Below are 18,511 nucleotides of genomic sequence, written 5' to 3'. Positions count from 1 at the left end.
TAAAAAAGTTTATTTTATTATAATTTAACATGTTAGCCTATAAGTCTGCTAGTTTCTTTATAAATATGTTTTTTTTTGTCAAAGTGTTGTCTTACGGCACTTATAAAATGTAAGATTAAATATTATATTGTTGTCAAAATTATTAAATAAAAATATAATTACTTTTAATATTAAGAATTTATCATATCTATTATCTCTACGCTGCCAAACAACACGAGAGAGGTTCACATTATTTACTCTCTTCTTTTTCTATCATAGTAAAGAATATATGAAATTTAATTTTTTTCTCACACCTTTTTTTTTTTCTACTGATTTTTTTCTCTTACATTTTTCTCTCTTGAACAAGACAAAGCAAAGCATAAATGACAACAAACATCAAACTTTATTGTTTTTGCTGTCTCTTTGTAGTTTGAAGCTCTTTCTCATATAATTAACTCAAAAGTATCAGACCAAATAATGACATGCATTCTTATCCACTTATTCAAAGTCGAATCCTGAGATAATAATTTGAAGACTCACGATGTAACTAGAAAAAGTACTAGTTGTTATTTATTTATCTCGATCTGCAAGTGTCAAGCATCTTCCCCTTCTACTGCGAACTCTCCAATCTAGCTTTACTTGTTATCCTTTTGGGAAGGGGAAATTCTCTTAGCATAACTTTCTTCGATGAAGAGCAAGCCAAGCTAGTTCAAGGACCCCTTATTTCAAGAACAACAACATGAAGGCTTTGTAATTTAACAACCCTACTAGTTTGACTATGATAATCTATCTCATGGAGAGAAAAATCTGATTCACAAATTAAAAGTGTTTGTCCGTAAAATTTACCAAAAAGAGCAAGCCGAGCTAGTTCAAGGATCTCTTATTTCAAGCACAAGAACTTGAAGCAGAGAAAAATCTGATTCACATATAGAAGAAAGCCAATGGTATTTTTAATTACTACGATCACATATAACATAAAAAAAATCAAACAGAAATAACAATTTAAGAGTGTTAATAGTGTATCATAATTAAATAAAATATCTGAAATTCTGGTTCACACACTGGACAGATGTTGTGCCAAGGTCTCTCAGAACTGCCACAGTTCAAACCCTTTCTACCTAACTCTACCCGTGTAAGAATACTTAGTCCTCCCCCTAAGTATGAGAACCCCTCTCACTTTCTCTAAATCACTTTCACAGTGATTCAACAACTTGTAACAAATACAAACACAGATCTCATGATCAAACAATGAACACTCAACTCACAGACAAGAATAACAACACAAGAATATGCTGAGAGAACAACAAGTATGAACTCACACAAGAGTAAACCCTAATTTACTCAACAGAAGCTCTGCTAAACAACTAGGTCTAGGTCTTCATATATAGCAGTCATCCAGGCCTTGTCTTCAATGGGCTTGGGCGAGCAAAGAGTCCACACACAGCCAGGGAGTTACCAGGAAACAAATCTGTAACAAAAGTCTTCAATTAAAAAGTTTCTTTTTCCAGAAATAAGCCTCCCACAATTTCTCAGATCAAATCATTAAACCGGATTTGATCACATTCAGTATTACCCTTGACGGCGCACAGAAGCTTCCAATTAACCCTAGCTTGATTACAAAGTAACCAAAACAAAGCTTCACAGTAACCCTAGCCAACTCAATGCAGATCTCGCAGGGACAGATGTCATAGACAAGATGTTATGACATCGGGTCCGACATGTTGGCTTTAAACATACATTAGCTAAAATGAAGACAATCATAACAAAGGAACAACAATCTCCCCCTTTGTCAAATTTTAGCTAATACAATCCACTACCATAAAACTCTTCAGAACAATTCTTGCAGCTTGAAAAATCAGTGAAGAGTAACCACATCAGACAAGGTAGCTTACATAAAGAACACACTTCAACATAGCCAATAGCAGCAGCAGCTATGCACACAGAAACACAGATCCACACTCAGTGCAGTGACATACATCCCTATCAGAGTTCAGCACAGTCAGCACACACACAACTAGCACAATATTACTACTGCAACACATCATACTACTGCAGCACATCTTTAGAGTTTAGCACAACCAGCAAATGCCACAACCACACTACAAATACACCACTACCACTACAATACTACTCCCCCTTATTAGCAGAATTTGGCAAAGGGTCACAAGAAGAAGAACTAACAGCTTTCATCCTCAGAGTCTTCCTCAACCACTATGTGTCAGTTAGTACACAAATTCCTAACGTCCCTCTTAATTTTTCAAACTTTGCCACATCCAAAGCTTTGGTGAATATATCTGCTAACTGTAACTCAGTTTCCACATGTTCAAGAACAATGATTTTCTCCTCAACTAAATCCCGAATGAAATGATGACGAATATCAATGTGTTTTGTTCTGCTGTGTTGGATTGGATTCTTTGAAATATTGATGGCACTTAAGTTGTCACAGTATAATGTCTTGACATCTTGCAAGACATTGTATTCCTTCAACATTTGTTTCATCCACAACAACTGAGTGCAACCACTTCCTGCAGCTATGTATTCAGCCTCAGCAGTGGATAAAGAGACACAATTTTGTTTCTTACTGAACCAAAAAATAAGATTATTCCCCAAAAAGAAACTTCCTCCTGAAGTACTCTTCCTATCATTAGCATTTCCATCCCAATCTGCATCACAGTATCCTATAAGCTTAGAATTTTCATGATGAGCATAGAGTATGCCATAGTCACTGGTTCCACTGACATATTTGATAATCCTTTTTACTTGAATCAGATGACTTTCCTTGGGAGCTGCTTGATACCTTGCACACACTCCTACTGCAAAAGCAACGTCTGGTCTGCTGGCAGTAAGATACAGAAGACTCCCTATCATGCTCCTATACAGACTTGGATCAACAAGAATTCCACTATCATCTTTAGTTAACTTGATATGAGTAGCTGCTGGAGTTCTTTTGTGAGTAGATCCTTCAAGACCAAATTTTTTAACTAACTCCTTGGCATACTTGCTTTGAGAGATGAACATGGACTCTTCCATCTGCTTCACTTGTAATCCCAGAAAGTAGTTCAATTCCCCCACCAAACTCATTTCAAATTCTGACTTCATTTGTTGAACAAACTGTTGCACCATATGGTCTGACATTCCTCCAAATACTATATCATCCACATATATCTGAGCTATCATCAGGTTTCCATTATCATTTCTCACAAATAGAGTCTTGTCTATCCCTCCTTTCCTGTATCCTTTATTTGTCAGGAAATCAGTTAATCTTTCATACCATGCCCTAGGTGCTTGCTTCAATCCATACAGAGCCTTTCTCAATTTGTAAACATGATCTGGAAAAGTTGGATCCACAAAGCCTTTTGGTTGTTCAACATAAACCTCCTCATTCAGATAGCCATTCAAGAATGCACTCTTAACATCCATTTGATACAATTTGAACTTCAGAAGACATGCCACTCCTAACAGCAATCTGATTGATTCTAAGCGAGCCACTGGAGCAAATGTTTCATCAAAATCAATTCCTTCAATCTGAGTGTATCCTTGAGCAACTAACCTGGCCTTGTTCCTTGTTACAGTACCATTTTCATCTGTCTTGTTTCTGAAAATCCACTTAGTACCAATCACATTCACATCATCTGGTCTTGGAACAAGATCCCATACTCTATTTCTCTTGAATTGACCCAGTTCCTCTTGCATAGCATTAATCCAGTATTCATCAGCTAGAGCCTCTTTGATGTTCTTTGGTTCAATTCTGGAAATGAAACAGCTGTTAGCAATAATATCTCTGGATCTAGTAATCACTCCTTCATTCAGATTTCCTATAATATTCTCTTTGGGATGAATTTTCTGAATTCTGATTGATGGAACAACTTCCCTTGGTGACACTTGCTCACTTTCTTCATTAGTTTCAATGTCAGACCTGTTGTCAGTAGCAGTTGGTCGATCATCAGTTGTGTGAGTCATACCATCATCTGCATCTGCATCATCTTCTTCCAGATTGATTCCACTGTCATCAACAACCACATTAATAGATTCCGTCATTGTCTTAGTGCGGAGGTTAAATACTCTGTAGGCTTTGCTATTTACAGAGTATCCCAAAAATATTCCTTCATCACTCTTGGGATCCAGTTTTCTTCTTTGCTCTCTATCAGTCAAGATGTAGCATTTACTTCCAAAGACATGAAAGTATTTGACAGTAGGTTTCTTCCCTTTCCACAGCTCATACAATGTAGAGTTAGTTCCTGAGCGAATGGTTACCCTATTATGAATATAGCAAGCAATGTTTATGGCCTCAGCCCAAAAATGGTAGGGAACTTTCTTTGCATGAAGCATTACCCTTGCAGATTCTTGCAAAGTCCTGTTTTTTTTTCAACTACACCATTCTGTTGAGTAGTGATAGGAGCTGAGAATTCATGCTTGATTCCTTCTTTGATACAGTATTCAGAGAATTTACTGTTCTCAAATTCCTTTCCATGATCACTTCTAATCTTGACAATTCCATAGCCTTTCTCCCTCTGAAGTTGTTGACTCAATTCTCTGAAGACTTCAAATGTATCTGACTTTTCTGCAATAAAACTCACCCAGGTGAACCTTGAAAAGTCATCAACACAGACAAAGACATACCTTTTTCCTCCAAAACTTTCTTTCTGCATTGGTCCCATTAAATCCATGTGAAGTAGTTCTAGTGATTTTGATGTAGCTATATGAGTTAGTTTCTTATAAGGAGCCTGAGTCTGCTTCCCAATTTGACACTCTCCACATACTTTGCCTTCCTCGATCTTCAGTTTGGGAAGACCTCTGATAGCCTCCTTTGTAATGATCTTCTTCATGCTTTTAGGATTGAGATGTCCTAATTTTTTATGCCACAACTTTGTTTCTTCTTCCTTGGACACCAGACACTTGGTTATCAACCCTTTGCTTAGTGGAGACCACATGTAGCAATTGTCTACAGATCTTATTCCAATCATGACTACCTCTTCATTCTCATCTGTAACTCTGCAACCTACTTTGATAAATGACACATTTAAATCTAAATCACACAACTGACTTATGCTGATCAAATTTGCAGTCAGTCCTTCTACCAGTAGAACATCAGTTAGCCTTGGAGAATCACTATTGACAATCTTGCCTGAACCTTTAATCTTTCCCTTTGCTCCATCACCAAAAGTGACAAAACTAGGTGAATGAGGTTTGACATGTTCTAGATACATCTTCACTCCTGTCATGTGCCTGGAACAACCGCTGTCAAAGTACCGGTCTTCTTTGGAGGATGCACGCAGAGAAGTATAGGCAACAAGGGCAGTGACATTGTTCTTAGGTTGCCATTTTCTCCCTTTCATAGACACATTTTTCTGTGTAGGTTTCCAATGTTGTGGCGTCCTATACAATCTGTAGCAATATGGTCTTATATGTCCATGTTTTCCACAATGATGACACCTCCATCTTGAGTTTATCTCTTTCTGACTGAGAGGATAGGAATAAGGCATCTGGCGATATATCTGGGGGGTATTATGTTGTATCACCTGATTTGTCTTTGTGAACTCAGTCTTTTTTGCAGTAGGAATGAATGTGTTAGTGATTTTTTTGCTTTCCTCAGTTCCAGAATTATCAGTATATCCTAAGCCTGTCCTACCTTTTGCTTCTTTTCCTGCTTCTAGAATTAAATCAAACACATCAGTTCCTTTGTTTAGCATGCGAACAGATTTGATCATACCTTCAATTTTTGATTTTAACATGATGATTTCTTCTTGAAGATTGTCATTTGTGATTAGCAAGTTCTGCTTCTCAGCCTTCAGATTCTTGACAGTTTCATCCAACTTCTTCCCCATTTCACATGCATCTTCCCATTTGTTGAGTAGAAGTTTATAGGATTCAGCAAGTTCTTCTTCTGATATCTCACCATCACTTGAGTCAGCTTCTGAGTTGCACTTACCAGTGAGCCCCATGATTTGAGGTTCCTCTTCTTCTTCTGAATCATCATCTGACCAAGTAGCCACCATACCTTTTCCTTGCTTCTTCAGAAAAGTGGCACATTCACTTCTAATGTGACCATACCCTTCACACTCATGACATTGAACTCATTTTGCTTTGATAGACTTGTCTTCCTCCTTGTCCTTCAGTGCATTCCCAGAGTTTTTGATAATATCTGACTGTTTATTAGTGACATTTGGTCTGTATTTTCTATCAAATCTTCTCATGACCTTGTTGAATTTTCTCCCAAGCAGTGTTATAGCCTCAGACAGGTTTTCATCTTACTCTTTCTCACTCAGATCATCATCTACAGTATTTGACACAAATGCAATGCTTTTATTCTTTTTCTCTGATCTTTCATTGAGAGACATTTCAAAAGTCTGTAATGAACCAATGAGCTCATCAACTATGATATTTCCAATATCCTGGGCCTCCTCAATAGCAGTAACCTTCATGTCAAATCTCTTAGATAGAGACCTGAGGATCTTTCTGACAAGCTTCTCTTCAGACATTGGTTCCCCCAGAGCAAATGATGCATTTGCCATGTCTCGCACCTTCATGTGAAATTCAAAGACAGTTTCCTCCTCCTTCATTTTCAGGTTCTCAAATTGAGTAGTAAGAAGTTGCAGTCTTGACACTCTCACCCTTGTGGTACCTTCATGAGCTACCCTGAGAATTTCCCAAGCATCCTTTGCCACAGTACAAGTGTTGATCAATCTAAACATGTTCTTGTCCACTCCATTGAATATTGCATTCAGTGCTTTTGAGTTACCTAGAGCTTCCTCATCTTCTTCCTTGGTCCATTCTTCCTCAGGCTTCAGTTCAGTGGTTGAGGTTCCTTCTTTGTCACTCTTCACAGGATGCTTCCAGCGTTTGACAATAGATTTCCAGGTCTTGCTGTCAATTGATTTCAGAAAGGCAATCATTCGTGCTTTCCAGTAGTCATAATTGGTACCATCCAAGATTGGTGGCCTATGAACAGATCCTCCTTCCTTGCTGTTGTCCATGATACCAGAAATATCTCCCTGAATCTCACCCAAAAACAGAACAGGGGTGCCTGCTCTGATGCCAATTGAAATTCTGGTTCACACACTGGACAGATGTTGTGCCAAATGTCTAAGACATCGAGTACAACATATGGAATGCAGAACACACAGTACAATAAATATATCAGTAAAACAATAAAGATGGACACAAAGGATTGTTAACCTAGTTCGGTGCAATATCACCTACGTCTGGAGGGTTTTCACCCAGAGAAAGTTCTTCCACTATTATAGAGAAATTGTACACAAAAGGTCTCTCAGAACTGCCACAGTTCAAACCCTTTCTACCTAACTCTACCCGTGTAAGAATACTTAGTCCTCCCCCTAAGTATGAGAACCCCTCTCACTTTCTCTAAATCACTGCCACAGTGATTCAACAACTTGTAACAAATACAAACACAGATCTCATGATCAAACAATGAACACTCAACTCTCAGACAAGAATAACAACACAAGAATATGCTGAGAGAACAACAAGTATGAACTCACACCAGAGTAAACCCTAATTTACTCAACAGAAGCTCTGCTAAACAACTAGGTCTAGGTCTTCATATATAGCAATCATCCAGGCCTTGTCTTCAATGGGCTTGGGCGAGCAAAGAGTCCACACACAGCCAGGGAGTTACCAGGAAACAAATCTGTAACAAAAGTCTTCAATTAAAAAGTTTCCTTTTCCAGAAATAAGCCTCCCACAATTTCTCAGATCAAATCATTAAACCGGATTTGATCACATTCAGTATTACCCTTGACGGCGCACAGAAGCTTCCAATCAACCCTAGCTTGATTACAAAGTAACCAAAACAAAGCTTCACAGTAACCCTAGCCAACTCAATGCAGATATCGCAGGGACAGATGTCATAGACAAGATGTTATGACATCGGGTCCGACATGTTGGCTTTAAACATACATTAGCTAAAATGAAGACAATCATAACAAATGAACAACAATATCTTCATTAGAAAATTCAGTGAGAATTATTAATGATATAAAACCAAGAAATGATAAGGGTGTCATAAATTTACAAACTACTTTTGCATGTAAATATAAATATAAATATCAATATCAATATATATTAGAAAAGAAGAACTTCTATCAGACTCATTTAGTGATGTGACAGCACCAGATTAATTCTCATAAAAATAATTTCACGTGTCAATTTGCTAGATAGCAAATTCAACGTGTCAATTTGTTAGATAGCAAATTCCAAGTGTCTATTTGTTAGATAGCTTTCAATTTTTTAGATAGCTTTTGATGTTTAAATCTGAGAAACTTTTTCATAAAATTTTAAAATATTTATATATTAGAAAAGAAGAACTTCTATCAGGCTCATTTAGTGATGTGGCAGAACCAGATTAATTTTCATAAAAATATTTCCACGTGTCAATTTGTTAGATAGTGAATTTCATGTGTCAATTTGTTAGATAGTTTTCAATAAAAATACCAAAAATTTAATTAATACTCTAAAAATAAACTTTTTTTCACCTAAAATTTATTTCCATAACAAATCTTGAAACCGATTTTTTAAAGGTAATTTTAAATCTGGGAAACTTTTTCAAAAAATATTAAAATTTTAAAAGATTTGCCCTAATTATCTAAGATTTACCTAGATTAAATAAAAAACTAAAAATTCTATAAAAATACCAAAAAAATTAATTAATAAAAACTACCAAATTACAATAAAAACTCATAAAATCCTTAATTAAATAAAAATATGAAAATTCAATAAAAATAGCATAAAATTTAAATAATACTCTAAAAATAATCTTTTTCTTCATCTAAAATTTATTTCCATAGCAAATCTTGAAAACGATTTTTTAAAGGTAATTTTAAATCTGAGAAACTTTTTCATAAAATATTAAAATTTTAAAAGATTTGTCTTAATTATCTAAGATTTACCTAGATTACTCCTTCTTAGTACTGCATCAACCATCTCCTCCCTATATGCCTCTACTGTGAAACGGTTGGCATGGAGGAAAAATGAGGAAGATCACTCGAGTATGCAACTTGCTTCATGTGGTGCTGATAATTGTGTAAGTTGATAATTGTGTAAGTGTTTGACATAAATTTTGTTGAGTAATTAGATTATTTTCCTCATCCTCTTTTTATATATTTTTTAGAATGATTTTCTATTCTTATAGCTATGGCTAAGGAAAATATATTCCTACTTGCGTTGTTCTTCAAAAAAAATATATACCCATCAAACCCTCATCCTAAATCATCTTTTTCTCCTGTTGTCAATTTGCTCTTTTAGTTTCTTTCGTTGTTCCTTTACCTGAAAGTTGCGATGGTCAATTCCCTTGCACGAAGTTTCAAAACTGATGATGTCTCTACAGTGGGTTCACTAATTCAAATTACACAGAATTGAGCCCGTTGTATGAGAAATACAAATAAAAAGGTTTGTTTTATGTTTTGTGTCCTTATGTTGTTGTCATTGTTTTCCTTCTCATATGTTGCTTTGTTGGTGTGCTTTTCATTCTGGGTTATCTTCTTCTTCTGTTTTCTAACAACTCAAGTTCTGAATTGCATATCACTAATAAGACACAATGCTTGCTACTAATTTTAACATTTGTTTGAGTTTTGACATTCTTAGTAAAGGACCATTATTAATTATGGATTGATTCGAGATTTTGGCTATATATACCACATAGCAATAAGCTTCTCATGTTTTCAAGGTTCAAACAACTCACAAACTGTGGGGTCTCTTTGTCTATCTAAAAAACTTGGTCTTCTTTATTAAGGTCTTGAAATTCTAGCATTCTCATGTAATCAGTTTCGGGCACAGGAACCTGGAGATAGTGAACAGATACAAGAGTTTGTTTGAACTCGCTTCAAAATCGAGTTTCCTGTTTTTGACAAGGTAAAACCATTGCTCATACTTGCTTATTATTCCATTCTATCTATAATTATCAAACTTTATGATGTGTATATAATCATATCCCCTGGGTCCCAAAACGTTTTTCCCTTTCTCAATTTGTTATTTCTTTTCTTTGGTAATTGAAATTGATTCCAGCACTAGCTCGGTTGAATTCGAAGCAATTGAAATTGATTCCATCAATTTTTTGATTGTTCGGGTTACTTTTGGTTGTGAAGAATTTATATATCAATAGAAGATTTATTGGGTTCATTAGTTGAAATTTCAAAAACAATTAGAGCTAACTGAACCATGTTACTGATGCTGCTATGCTTTCATTTTTAATATTGCAGATGAGTTTTGCTTCAAAATTTATTAGGTTCTATTAGGCAGACATTAAATTTTTTTATCATATATGGAGTTGATGGAAGTTGCTTTCAGCGTCAATATGTAAATACATATGTTAAGGATAGCTTTGTAAAAACTTTTCTATCAATATTGTTGTCAGTTCATAATTAGTATAAAGCAAGATCAAGAAGCAATTTAAAAGCACCCTGATTCTGGAACTGGTTAAACTTGGTCAAGTTAGTCAAGTATTTACTAATTCATGAGAAGGACATCCTCAATCTCTATTCTTTGATTCTTCCATAACTTTTAAGTGTTAAGAGTTGCAAATAAACAGAATAAAAAAATCTACAAAGAGTGCTCTAACTCCTTTTTTTCTATCTATGGAACTTACCTTTAGAATTTTAGTAGGTGTTCTATGTTTTTCCTCATACACCAATTCTGTAAAAACGGCTTTGGGTTTTTTGTTCATTAATCTCCATTTATGTACTCAATGGTCAATTCTTTTACTTACATCAACCATGTAACTATAGGATGGTCCGGTAGTTGCACACTCCTTTACCAAAACGCTCCAATTCTTTAAGTGAAACACATAAATTTAAGCCCAACTTCATTGTCCATTTATCTATTATTGTCAGATAAGAGTAAACATCAAAGGTCTCATATCACTTTCCCAATATAGATGTATCAAACAAAGTAGTCCAAGTATAAAATATATACAATGGACATGATCAATTGATCATAGTAGTTCAGACTACTCTTCGGTTCCTTCTATAAGCAAAATTAGTGAGTTTACTCTTCCATTTCTTTTCTTATATTTGATGTTCTCTATATTTAAATTTTACTTTTGGTTGATTCAATTTAAAAAGAAGAAACCCTAACTTTCGTATTTCTCAACATGCTTGAAGCGCGACGATGTTGCCTGAAGTTCACCCCCACCAAACTCGCATTTCATTCTCCACCATCTTCAAAGCTTGGTTTAAATGCGTGTTGTTTTTCCAGAGGTGATCCTGGTTGGAACATTGAGAGGTTGGGTAGTACCTAGAGTGTGGGGTTATTGCACTAGAGAGAGAATGCTAGAGAGAGAGAGTAACTGAATTTCATGTGTTATTGAGAAATATGAGCAAAAAGTCTTTTACAATTGATAGTTGCCCCCTATTTATAGGTATAGGGGTGTGGGCCCCACGTGCTAGCCTATTCCTAATGGGATAGTTGGGCCGCGTGTGTAGGCCCCGTTTATAGGCCAAGTGACCTGCCAATGGGCGGGGAACCCCAGGCGTCCCCCCTATAGGGGCTCGCCCGGTCCAGAAGTCCACAAGACACCAGGCTTGAGGTACGAAAGTCGAGCGTGTCTTAAAGAATTTTACAGCCCCCTTAGCCTAATTTAGCTCTAAAGTGTGCATTTAACATAGGTCGCCAGCATGGCGTTTCAACCGAAGGTTGCGAACAGAAGTCCATCAGTCCACAAGTCCACTAGCGGTGAGGGGCGAGCAACGACTTCAAATGGACGCAGTCTCTTCAAATCCATCACACGTCACTTCAGAACTGAAGCTGAATGGTCTCTGCACCAATCATTCGCATTCATTTTCATTAATGCGCCGCCTGCTCTTCCCAATGTAATCATTCGCTCCTGCCATCATGAATCACGCTTTCCCACTAACTCCACGCGAACACCACGTGCTCCATGCAAAACGTCACCCTATGCCTATAAAAACCCTGCTCCTTCATCACTTCTCACTTTCCAAACTCCACCTTATTCCCCGGATTTCTTTGAGCAAACCTCCGGCGTATTTTTGTTCCGGCACCGCTGTCAGCCTGCCACCTATCCTTTCTTCAACCCTTTTCTCACTCCATCCTCTGGTGAGTCCTCTCCTCCCTTGCCTTCATCTTCTTCTTCATTGTCACATTACATTTTTGAGTGGTTTCAAGCTTTTCCCTTCCCAAACAATGTCTCATAAGCTCCAAACCACATCTTCCTCACAAAACCCCCCTCGCCGTGAACCCGTGCCTGACTCCTCCGCTGCCGGCGGAGTTCCCTTTGAGCCTTCAGAGGTTTCTGCCTTCCGTCTAAGAACCTTTGCCACACTCTCGATTCCTGTTCAATTGACCCCCCCTCAATCGATGATTCATCAGCCCTCAGAATACACCTCTCGGGACATGGTGATCGACCTAATTGAGGCGGTCGACGGTCTATGTTATGAGGACGATCTTAAAGAAAAGCTTCGCGCGGTGGCCTGCAAAGAAGAGGACCTCCCCTAACTTCATAAAGCCGACGGCGACATAGCTCGCTATCATATTTTTTATGTTTATGAGTATCAATTCACGGAGCTGGGAATTAAGTTCCCTTTTTCGTCTTTCTTCTGCGAAGTTCTGGCCGACATCAATGTGGCTCCCTGTCAACTGCACCCTAACGCTTGGGCGTTCATGCGGTGCTTCGAAATTTTATGCGTTGCCATCCAGGTCACACCATCGCCTGTCCACTTCTTCTATCTATATGATGTGGACGCTAAATCTTTGAAGGCCAAAGGTTGGGTCTCTTTAAAGGCGCGCATGGGTCGTAAATGCCTGAACCCCTTTAAGAGTAACGCCAAAACTAGCTTCTCCCAGAAGTACTTCATGGTGGCGGTTCACCAGGCCTACCCTGAGGTTTTTACCTTAAGGGACGGAACCGCTAGTTTCCCCTTCTACTGGACCGACAAACCCAACGGGATCGTCGACCCTCCAGTAGATTCGCTGACCGTCGAGGACAAAACCATCATCGGCTTCTTCGCCCAACTCCCAATCCTTGATTGTTCCAAGGTTATTGAAGGCGCTCACCATTCCAAAACTCCAAAATACCTAGGTCGCCACCTTATGCCAGAACACCGCTACTTGCTTCCTTTTCCACCATTTACTTTCCCTGCTTTATTATTTAAAAATTATGCTTGATCTGAACTTCACTTATTTAACTCGCTCTTTCCTCTTTCGCAGCTGACATGAGTTTTACTAATGAGGAACTCCAGCTCGCCGCCGCGAGGAGGCTTGCGAAGTTTCCACCAAACTTCAACACCGAGAACCCCAAGAAGAAACGCCATCAGCGTGACAACGAGGGTGAGAAGAATCAGTCGCCTCACAAGAGGAAGACAACAAGGTCTTCCCAGCCTATCCTCGACACCGCCACTCGCCAAGGGGAAGAGACCTCAACTCCGAAGTCCCCTCTTCGCTAATCATCGCCACCACCGACTCATCACACACCGACGACTCCACCACCTCGTCAAGTTTGTGAGAATTCCAACCCCGTTCGCCAAGGGACTGGTGAGAAAGAAAGCCGCACCGCCTTAAGGGAAAAAGAAGGCCATTTTGACTTGGCCGAGAAAGAAGCTCGTCCTAACTTGGGCGAGAAAGAAAAAGAAGTTCCATCTGACCCATCCACCATGTTGCGCGACGCCACTGACCACGTGGAGTTTTTGCTTTCCAGGATCAATCATGATTACCTGGAAAAAGAAGTTTTCGGCAAAGGGATCGATGACGCAGGGCAAGAATGCGTGGCGTCGCTCTTTCACACCGGGTGTATCTTCGCCCATGCTTTCCAGAAGTTTGGGGCCTCCACTGCTGAAGGAGAGAAGCTTCAAGCCGACTACACTGCGCTCCGTACGGAGCATGCTAAGTGTGATGACCGCCTGGACAAGGTCTTGACTGAGGCGGCGAGAGATAAAATCACCATTGATAAAAAACTTGTGTCGATTGCCAATGAGCTGGTCGAGGCGCGGTTTGAGCTTGTCTGCCGGTCCGAGAGGATCACCGATCTTGAGGAGGAAATAAAGGAGACAAAGCAAGAAGCCCAGTTGGCACTGGCGGCCAAGGATGATGCCCTTGCTTTGAAGGATCAAGAGTTGACCTCGCTGAGAGCGGAGCTCGAGGAGAAAAAAAGGGACTTGCTGAAGAAAAAGTGAAGGTCGCTAAGGCGAGGGAAACAGTTGTGGATGACGCCTACGAGCAACGTGAAGAAGGCTTCTATCACGCCAAATACTAGGCTGAATGGCTCTTCCCAAACATAGATTTAAGCCCAATGGGAATGCTTAAGGAGATAACAGACGTTGGGCTGATCGGGCCAGATGATCCACCAAGGTTGGGACCAAACCTTTGGGCTGCAAGAAATGAGGAGGAAGAGAATGAAAATATTTAGCTTTTGCATTTTACCTTTATCATGTTGCATTTTTCTTTCTCTTTTTTTTTTGTACTTTCTTTCAGTAGTTCGTCGTTCCGGCCGTATGTAAGCTACTCGCCCACTAGGCCCTAATGCATTTTGTTTTATTTTTCTTTAGTCTTCGTGCGTTCGCCCTCCGTATTAAAGTACTTGTTTTCCTTGAGAAACAACGAGCTCGTCTTCCACCTTATTCATTCGCCGACCTTATTACTTACGCTATTATTACACACGTCGTTTTTTAACTGAATTACGTTTAACGATTTAGGTGTGTACAAATTTGACTAGGACTTCGTGCTTGGTTTATCCCTGCCAAGGCTTTTAAACACTTCTCCTAAAAAGAAAAAATGGTCTCTATTCATCGTCTCATCATCAGTTAAAGAATCCTCTAACTGACTCAACTTGCTGGGATAATAACAATTAAAACGGAATATTACTTGAATCCAAAATAATATTCAAAGCAAGAATTAAAGAACATAAATCAACTTGAATAAATATGAAATTTTTTAAGAACTGAACCTATAATAATAGATAAAAAATTTCATCAAGTGACAATTCTTGTTATCTAAATCTTTTCTACATCTTCAGAATATCGGGCCCACAAAAAGGTGTAAGCTGCTGAACACTCAGGCATTCGCGGATCTCACAAGAAGGCCGAAAATTTAAATAAATAAACATAAAATTTTTATCTCTTTAAGTCTGCTTCGCGGGCCTTCAATCGGATCCTAATTCGGAGTTCTGTAGCCCAAGATATGATCGTTGTAGTGCGGACTGTTCCAAACTCCCAAGATTAGCGATAACAACTTTGCAAGGAAATTATGACCATGTTAGAGGTATTTTCTGCAATTTTTCTGAACATAAAAGTTGTAGGGCTTTGAGATAGCTTTCCAATAATATATTACAAGCTGTATTCGAATCACGATATCTCAAGATTCAACATGTTCTAGCAAAAGAGTCATAGAAGCTAAAAGTGTAGAATTAAGCAGTTTTCCATGAATAATTCAAATGAGTTCTAATGGTCAGAACATGGTTAAGTCATAATAATTAAGCACAAAAATGTATATAATAGAACTTAGAAAGACACACATAATGTTCATTAATGATGTGCTTATCCATTTTATTGTAATTATATATGTATTTTCTCTCTTATGTTATTTCCTTTTGCCAAGGGTTTTAATTTTGACCCTTATAAGTTTCCAAAGGTTTAAAGTTGAATAACTATTTTAAAAAAAAAAAGTTGAATAACTTAGTTTATATTAGGCGGCATGCAACGATCCAAATCATTTAACAATGTACATTAACCTTTGATACCACTAGCTAGCCAGCCTCTTAATTCCCTCACAATTAAAATTGAGAACCCAAATTGTATCACATAGTTAAACCAAACCTTTTACTTTAATTATAAGCGTTATCTTATCTTATATATATCCATCCAAAAGTTGAACAAATTCCTTCCATCCAACACAAGAGCATTACATTAACTAGTTAATCATGTATAAAACAGTAGCAGGCTCTACCGACTACCAACCAACACCTCCTCCGCCACCGCAACCTCCCGTCGAATGGTCCACCGGGCTATATGATTGCTTCTCTGACTACAACAATTGTAAGTGTGTGTTTGTTTCTTTGATGCACTAACTAACTCAAACATGATTTCATATATCCTAATATATAAACGGAGAAATTAAGAAACAAGAATTTGTATCACTTAGCTTCTGGTTATACATCACATTCATTATATATGAATTAACTCTATTTATGAGTTATTGTTTGTGAATTTATTTCAGGTTGCCTAACGTACTGGTGTCCATGTGTAACATTTGGTCGAATTGCAGAGATTGTTGACAAGGGATCCACTTGTAAGGAGTTAACTCATTCATTTATATATGATTAATTAATATATAACAGCTTTTGGATAATTTATGTTGAATTAATTTGTTGCATGCAGCTTGTGGTGCTAGTGGTTTCTACTTTGTTCAACATGGGGTCTTTTACTCAGCCAACTACCGGACAAAGATAAGATCTCAGTACAATTTGAAAGGAAATAATTGCTTGGATTGCTTGACTCATTGCTTCTGCAGTAGATGCGCATTGTGCCAAGAGTACCGTGAGCTTGAAAAACAAGGATTTAACATGAAGATCGGTATAATGTGTATCTCATATTAATATCCATCTTCTTTTTTCTTGAGGATAATTAACTAATGTTTGGAAGATAGATAGATAGATACTAATAATTAATATTATCTTTTTTTGGTTGAACTTAATTGATTAATATATAGGGTGGCATGGAAATGTTGAGCAACAGACAAGAGGAGTAGCCATGACTTCAACCGCTCCAACAGTGGAACAGAGCATGACCCGTTGAAATGAGGATGTGTGCATGCATGCATGTGATGAAGTTCTTAATTCATACAAGTTTGTTGTGTTAGATCTGAAGCATGACAATATATATATATATATATTTCTGGGCCTTTTGATTTGGGCCTTTTGATGAAGTGGGCCTTTTGATTTAGCAAGAGGCTGGTTTGCGGACTTGCATGCTTGAGATATTTCTGGTTGTTTTTGAACCATTGAATTACTTTATCCTTGTGAGCTTTGGAAGCATCAAAAGCCTTCCACCACTTGATAAGGGCATGTTTGTTGAGAATTGGTTGGGGTTTGGCTTTAAGACCGTACCTCCAAGAGAATACCCAAGAAAGGGAAAAGATTGTATAAAAGTTTAAACAATCAGGATAATTGTTAAACTCTTTGTCCCAATGTTTCAGGAAATGAGTAGTTTAGGGATATATATATCTGAAGAATAAAGTAGTTTTTGTGTTAATTTTCTTTTTCTTTTCATTTCGCATTTGTACCTAGAATTCTCAAAATGTGATGCTAGTTCCAACTTCATCAATTCTGGATATGAAAATTCTGTACCGAGTAAAAGCAGACTCCTTATCATGAATTACAGTATAATAAATTTAAGGAATAAGGATATAAGTTGTTTTAAAAAAAAGATATAAGTTTATTTAAAAATAAATGTATGACCTATTTAAGTATTGCAAGTATTCATTTTCTAATGCACCAAAAAAAATTATCTCAAGTATATTAGGTTGCTTTTTTCTTCATAAATTTGTGTCCAACTTATCTAAATTTGCACTACTTTTTAGTTCTTTGAACTTATTATCTGTATATAGGTTTCTAAGCTCTCCTTGTGCTTAATTTAATTTAGTTTGCTTATAAAAAAATATCTCACTATAAACTAAAGTATGATACTGAATAAGTTTTGATAACCTTTAAAATCCAACATATAATTTATCTTATTTCTATCTCTATCTTTTATCTTATATAATCGTTGCTATTTTAAAAAAAATATTTTATTATAATTTCACATGTTTGCTTACAAATCTGCTAGTTTCTTTATAAATATGTTCGTATTTTTATTTTATGTCAAAGTGTTGTCTAATAACACTTACAAAATGTAAGATTAAATACTAAAATGTTGTCGAAATTATTAAAAGAAAAATATATTTACTTTTAATATTTATAATTTATCATATCTATTATCTCTACGCAGCTTAACAACACGAGAGATTCACATTATAAATTCTCTTCTTTTTCTATCATAGTAAAGAATATACAAACTTTAATTTTTTTCTCACACCTTTTTTTCTACTGATTTTTTTTCTCTTCAATTTTTCTCTCTTGAACAAGACAAATCAAAGCATAAATGACAACAAACATCAAATTTTATTGTTTTTGTCTTCTCTTTGTAATTTGAAGCTCTTTCTCATAATTAACTCAAAAGTATCAAACCAAATAATGGCACGCATTCAGGATTCGGCTATGAATATGTGGATAAGAATGCGGTATTCTTATCCACTTAATCAAAGCCGAATTCTGAGATAATAATTTTAAGACTCAAGATGGAACTAGAAGAAACAGTAGATGTTATTTATTTGTCTCGATCTGCGAGGGTCAGGTATTTTCCCCTTCTACTGCGAATTCTCCAATCTAGCTCTGATATCATCCTGAGCTAGATTTTTTTTTCATGTTATACTTGTTATCCTTTTGGGAAGGGGAAATTCTCTCAGCATAACTTTCTTCAATGAAGAGCAGGCCGAGCTAGTTCAAGGACCCCTTATTTCAAGAACAACAACATGA

At 37.1% G+C, this 18,511-nt stretch overlaps 1 protein-coding gene across 1 annotated transcript; it reads left to right on the top strand.

The window, feature by feature from the left end:
• The first annotated feature begins 15,689 nt into the window (after positions 1-15,689).
• Positions 15,690-17,189, top strand: LOC130731940 (protein PLANT CADMIUM RESISTANCE 2-like). Its single transcript, XM_057584100.1, has 4 exons — positions 15,690-15,974; positions 16,156-16,227; positions 16,317-16,511; positions 16,648-17,189. The coding sequence occupies exons 1-4, from the start codon at positions 15,860-15,862 to the stop codon at positions 16,731-16,733; spliced, it is 468 nt and encodes a 155-aa protein (XP_057440083.1). The 5' UTR covers positions 15,690-15,859; the 3' UTR covers positions 16,734-17,189.
• The last annotated feature ends 1,322 nt before the right edge of the window (positions 17,190-18,511 follow it).

This window comes from Lotus japonicus, chromosome 1 (genome assembly GCF_012489685.1).
Source record: "Lotus japonicus ecotype B-129 chromosome 1, LjGifu_v1.2".
In the NCBI taxonomy this organism is placed as follows: Eukaryota; Viridiplantae; Streptophyta; class Magnoliopsida; order Fabales; family Fabaceae; genus Lotus; species Lotus japonicus.
Note: the sequence above shows the minus strand (reverse complement) of the source record. Positions and strands in the feature narration are given on the sequence as shown.